At 50.1% G+C, this 6,331-nt stretch overlaps 1 protein-coding gene across 1 annotated transcript; it reads left to right on the top strand.

The window, feature by feature from the left end:
* Positions 1-195: 195 nt before the first annotated feature.
* On the top strand, positions 196-2,564 carry RHOB (ras homolog family member B). The gene has a single exon (XM_042032904.1). It carries the CDS (start codon positions 497-499, stop codon positions 1,085-1,087), a length of 591 nt encoding a protein of 196 aa, XP_041888838.1. The 5' UTR covers positions 196-496; the 3' UTR covers positions 1,088-2,564.
* Positions 2,565-6,331: the final 3,767 nt, after the last annotated feature.

Here is a 6,331-nt window from a genome sequence, read left to right as displayed (position 1 = left end):
AAAAAAAAAAAAAAAAAAAAAAAAAAAAAAAAAAAAAAAAAAGGCCCGGCCGCTCCCCCGGCCGCCCTCGGCCCCGCCTCTCGCCCGCGGCCGCCCGCCAATCGCAGCGCTCCCCGCCGGGGATGACCTCACTCCCTGCCTTCCCATTGGCCGGCTATATTAAGAAAGTCGCGAGTGCCTTTAAATAGCGGCGCCGGGCCGCAGCTTGCGGCAGTGGCTGCGCGGAGCGGGCGGTGAGCGGTGGCCGGCGGCAGCGCTTCTACTGTGGGGCTCCGGGACCGGCGGCGCTGCCCTGCGGCCGTAGCGCTCCCCCGAGGCAGGGGACGGAGGCGCGGTGCCGGTGCGCACAGAGAGGAAGGTGCGCCCGCCTGCCTGCGCGGGCCGGCTCGCCACGGTGCCCTGTGAGAAGCGAGAGGGAGCGGGAGGCGGCGGCCGCGGGGAGGAGGGCGCTGCCATCGTCCTACTGCACGGCAAGGCCAGCTTGGCGAGCCTGCCCATGGCCGCCATCCGCAAGAAGCTCGTGGTGGTGGGGGACGGTGCCTGTGGCAAGACTTGCCTTCTCATCGTCTTCAGCAAGGACGAGTTCCCCGAGGTCTACGTGCCCACCGTTTTCGAGAACTACGTGGCGGACATCGAGGTGGACGGCAAGCAGGTGGAGCTGGCCCTGTGGGATACGGCTGGCCAGGAGGACTATGACCGCCTGCGTCCCCTTTCCTACCCGGACACCGATGTGATCCTCATGTGCTTCTCTGTGGACAGCCCGGACTCGCTGGAGAACATCCCAGAGAAGTGGGTGCCCGAAGTCAAGCACTTCTGCCCCAACGTCCCCATCATCCTGGTGGCCAACAAGAAGGACCTGCGCAACGACGAACACGTGCGGAACGAGCTGGCCCGCATGAAGCAGGAGCCGGTGCGCACCGAGGACGGCCGGGCCATGGCCATTCGCATCCAGGCCTACGACTACCTGGAGTGCTCGGCCAAGACCAAGGAGGGTGTCCGGGAGGTCTTCGAGACGGCCACCCGGGCAGCCTTGCAGAAGCGCTACGGCACCCAGAACGGCTGCATCAACTGCTGCAAAGTCCTATAGGGCGTGTCTGGAGCGGGGCGCTGGGCACAGCGCCTGGGTCACCTGTTGGCAGGTGGAGAGGAGCTGGGTTATGCACGCACACGGCATCTGCCTGCCCCCTCCGCTGGGGGCTGGCCGTGGATGGGGTGGGGGCTGAGGGAGGGAGCACGCTCCTTGAGCCTTGGCCGAAAAGGGTTGTGCTTGCTCAGCCGTGGGGACAGAGGGAGGGGGGGGATTGCATGCCCTGAGTCTTGGGAATAAAGTGGGGAGAAGCCTTCTCCTACCACCGGCCCCCGTGAGTTAGTCGCGGACTCAACAACAAAAAGCTGCTGAGACTGGACTGAGCAAACGTTGCACCCGGCTCTGCCCCTTTGCCAACACCTGCTGCTCCCGGGCAGCCTCCTCTCTTTTGCAAGAGGAGGGCGGTGGAGCTGAGATGCTCGAAGGGACTTCTGCCTCCTGCCTGCATGTGCCTCCAGCCAGGCGAGCTGGGGAAAGGGGCTGCCTCTCCCAGGCTGCCTGCAGCATTCTCGCTTCTCCCTCACGTGTTTCAGCCTGAGCCTGACCTGCTGTGGAAATTAGTGCCCTGAAGACTGAGACGGGGAGGGGAGGGTCATCCCAAGTGAAGCCTGTATATATCTTACTTTTTTTGTCTTGTGCAAACTGGGGTAGTGCAGGGGGTGCTTATTTAAAGTGAGCTGGGGAGGGGGTGCCCAGGTGGGACTTGTGTTGTGCAAAGGAACTTGACCTGAGTGACTGATGCCTGCTGATAACAGGAGCCTTCAACTGACTCCAGCTGCAGAAGCCACCAGGCCAGAAAGTAAAGCTGAACTGTCCTGCTTGCTGGACATCCACCTCCTGACGGATGAGGCAGGATGAGCAAGGGGATGACATTGCCATATTATGATCTTGGTGCCTGCTCCTTACTTTTGATGTTGTTTCCTGCAAGTGTGTTGATTTGGGTTTATTTAAAAGTTTATTTTCAAAAGAAGTTACTTTGCACAACTTCGTGGACTCTTTTTTTTTATGTTTAAATTAAATACTCAATGCACTCGTCATCTGCATACAACACTGTAGCATTGGAAACATTCTTACTCAGTAACCTCATCTGGGTCTTGTTTAAAATTGATTTCAACACAAGACAAAATAATACCACTGTATACTTTTGCCTTGGAAAAAAAATGGGTGAAAGCACTGCTCTTATTCAGTGAGTACATCAAACTTCAGTACTAAAGGGCAGTTGAAAGAATCAAGGTTTATTTAAAACTTATTTTCACAGGGTGGCCAACCTGGGTGAAAATAATTTTGTGTTTCTCTGTTTCAGAGAACAAATGTATCCGTTTATGTTTGTTTACTTTTCTCCCTCTTCCCTCAACAGTGGTACTGAGACTGTTTTTAATAAACTGACATGGCAAAATCTGAGATGTATATGATGTTTACATAAAACTATAGTGTATGCAGTTTTTTATGTCAAGTATTAAAAGATTCTATGCTGACACTTGTGAGAGCAGCGTTGTGATTCACAGAGACTGTCCTCAGGTTGTGGCAGTACACCTGAATGGTGTTGAACTAGACCAGAGTTTGCCTGTTGCCTGCACATGCTTTTATTTGGCTTTTTTCCACAGGCTGAAATACTTGTCTAGCAGCTTTTAGAGGATGGTGGTTTTATTTCCCTTCGGGGGAGCTGCTTCCTTAGTTTTTCTGTGCATGGTGTGTGGAAGTGTACTCAAAAGTCAAGGTGGTGACTAATCCATCCTTGTTGCTGTTGAGCATGGGAAGCCTTGTGGCTTGTGCTTGGGCTCCCAGTGAGCTGGTATAGCAGCAAAACAGGCACAAAACTGAAAATAGCACAGGCAGTAAGGCTTATTTCTCAAGAAAATATTTAGATAAAAGCAGTTTTTAGTAGCGATCTGCCCTTTGCTTGAAGTGCATGGCCCTGGTTGCTGTAGCAGGGCGGGAGGGCAAACGCTGCTCTGTGTTGGAGCAGGAGTCTCCTAAGCTGCCTGGCTGGATTTCCCAATTGCTGGCCTCATTAATTCCCATAGCAACCTAAGAAGTCTGGGCCTTTGTGTGTCAGGGCTCCCCAGCAGGGCATTGTGCCTGTCCCTTCCCTCTTCGTGCTGGGGCAGGTGCACCAGGCCCCATGGTGCTGCCTGTGACCGCAGCTCCTGGCAGGAGAGGTGGCCTCGTGCAAAATGTGATTGTTGCTGAACAATAAGGCCTATGCCCAAAGTGCTGATGTCTCCTATTTTTTTTTTTTTTTTTTTTTTTTTCTGGAAAAACTTCCTCAGGTACCTTCAAGGGAAATCTCAGGACAGTTCTGTTTTCATAAATTGTCTCCACTCCTTTTGCAGAGATACAAGAAGAGAGTTGAGCTTTTCTGCTAGCATACAGATAGTTCAGAAATGTTACCAAATACACATATAGTGGCTTTTGCTCATTTGCTCACAGAGGGCTCTCCCAGCAGCTGACTGAAAGCGATGGGGATTTTCAGACAGACTGATATAGAAATACCAGGTTCCTTGTTCAACACCTGGAAAGTCAATCAGCCATAATGTTAAAATACTAGAGTACATGCTCAGTGCATGCTGTGAGTTTATTACACTGTTTCCTATGATCCCTAACGAAAGAGAGGCATTTTCACGTAGACAATTTAATCAGGATTTCTTGAAAGGTACCTAAGTCCCAGGTTTTGGGTATCCTTCTCAATTCTCCTGATACTCAAATTTCAATTTCAATTCTCTGGATACTCAATGTGTGAGTTTCTTATCTTCAATTTGAGAACACTAAACTCAAACATCCTTTGAAAGAGATCTCAGTTTTGGATACTTAAAGGGCCATGGCCAAAGACCTCATTCTTGCAGGGGCACTCAAACCCCAGCTCTGTTGAGAGTAACACTCCTACACATGATGCCAGCCAGTGATGTTAAAACCTGCACTGGAAACCTCATTAAAATGATTGCAATAGCTGAAAAACTTAACAATTCAGTTAGACTGCAGCAATAACTAATCTTCTCAAAACCCCAAAGGAGAAAGCATTAATATTTGTATTTTAAACACTGGGAAATGGGTTAGCATTGCATCCCTGTATAATTAACTATACCAATATTTTCCACTGAGGTGCTTACAAGGTAATTACATCCATTATTTCCAACTGGATCTTTGCCCAAGTCAGGGATACAGCCTCTGGCCCAAGGGGGAAAAGCTGCAAGAAAGCACATTTTGGTTTTAACTGAGCATGACCTTTCTCTGCTACTTGTGAAGCTGAGTAAGCTGGTGGGGTGAGATCACTGTGGGAGTCCACCCGTCGGGGTCAGATGGTGGGATCAGAGCTCTAACATAACTCCTTTACTTTGTGTCACATTGCTGGGCTTGCTTTGGTGGAGGGGAAACATAAGGTGTGGCGCATCCCACCCGTCGTGACTCAGACACCCAGACAGGGCCAGGCTGACGCCCCAGAGTATCAGGGTGTCACACTGACCAACTCCACCCCACAGCTGCATCTGCCCAAGTGTACCCAGAGGGTCTCCCACCGTCGGGGCCAGGCAGGCACCTGAGCTTGGGGCAGGTGCCTGACAACCTACACCCTGTATTCAGACAGAGGATTGGTTTAATCTGGACCTTCCCTTGCTTATCTTCATCTGGTCCCCTAATTCAAGTTCATCTGATCCCAGTCTGTCTGCTGTAACCTTTTGGCAGGAGAGGCGGTGGCACTGAGCAAGTCAGAGCATCAAAGGAAGGTCAACCACCAACTCATCTCACAGTCCCTGTGCACACTGCTGGGCACGCAGAGGTTTTCCCAGCTGTGTCCACACACTGCACAGATGTCCTCAGTTGAGGAAAGGTTGCATATTCCCTTATTCTCTTCAGGACAAGTTCGGCTTCTGCTAAAGGCGTTTCTTCTAGTGGGAGCCAGAGCCCTGTGATGGTGCTATCACCTCCTTAGCAGCAAACTCTGGAAATGTAGAAAAACCTCGCTGAAAGCCCACTCATCATCTCCATCATTCTCCATTCAAGTGAGGAGACCACTTGTGCACTCCCACAAGGTTCCCAGGCTGAGCCCTCTGGCACTGCGAGGGTGTCTTGTCAGGGCAGACTGAAAATGAAGCCACCCAGGGAAGGTCAGAACCACCTTTTCCCTTCTTTTCCCTTTTTACCCACAGCAGCTTTAAGTAGCCCTTGCACAATCAAATAGAGACTCTGTATAGAAAGCACACTCCGTAGGGTATGTCAAACACAGGAGATGTCATCTTTGGTAGGAGAAAGAAGTAATTAAATCTCCTTGGTACCTTTGGCAAAATGCTTGTTGAAGCACTTGTTATGCATTGGGATTAGGCTACTTATGCTTGCTAGTTTTTTTAACCCTCATGTAACTCCACAGACTCCTCCAGGGGGGGTTGCACAAGTGCAACTGCAGACTTTAAGGCAATGTCCTCTTATATGGCTTTCTGGGTTTGCAACAATAAATTAGTTTAGCTCCATTTGCCTTACACTGTGTTGGACAGGTTACAAGTCTGTTTTAGCAGCTCAGTAAAGAATTGACACAAACTCTCTGCAGTAAGAGAAATAAAAAAAGTACTCTGAGGGAGTCCACAAATGTTTTGCTTGAATCAGTTCACTAACAGCAATTCACTCACAGATTTTATTCCTCGGCTGCAGAACTATATGATGTTTAAGGTCCCTTCCAGCACAAGTCACCCTACGTTTCCATTATTCTATGTCTTTAAGTGTTTGATATGAGTAGCCTGATGTAATGGATGGACATTTTCTTCAATGCTACTAAAGGAAACGAATGAGTTGCACTTCCCTCGTCCACCCTGTTCCCTTGAATTTGTCCAGTTTTTTGTTGAGAGCAAGTTTTCTTCAGACTTGCTCCCAGTGGCAGTGGTAAGCCACAGTCTGTGAAAAGTAGCAGACAGGTAAATTCAGTTTTGTGGCCACGCACACCCTGCACAGGACAGATCTCTCTCCAGTTCTGTCACAGGGGCCATGAAGTGAGAGGCTTTGAAGTCACCTGTAAGAGGTGTATGTGTCAGCAGTGTGTCATCCATCCATAACTCAGAAGAGTTACAGCAGTGTATTATCCGTCCATAACCATTGGATGTAATAACAGCTACGGGCATATCTGCATGCCTTACATGATCATCAAACTGGTGCTAAAAGGTGGGGGAGTGAGAGGGGGGTTAAACCCGGAGGCACAGATGGGATACCTACACTGAACTGTAGCTGCAGAGTAGCAACATCAGGCCGGTGCTTACAGCACCA

This window comes from Corvus kubaryi, unplaced genomic scaffold, assembly GCF_017639235.1.
Source record: "Corvus kubaryi isolate FWS band 111438036 unplaced genomic scaffold, C.kubaryi_AGA036_p1.0 37354, whole genome shotgun sequence".
NCBI classification, from domain to species: domain Eukaryota; kingdom Metazoa; phylum Chordata; class Aves; order Passeriformes; family Corvidae; genus Corvus; species Corvus kubaryi.
The sequence above is the reverse complement of the archived record's forward strand: the minus strand, read 5'-3'. Positions and strand labels throughout refer to the sequence as shown.

Excerpts from the sequence above, each read along its gene's own strand:
- RHOB (XM_042032904.1), top strand. The coding sequence starts at position 497 with ATGGCCGCCATCCGCAAGAAGCTCGTGGTGGTGGGGGACGGTGCCTGT.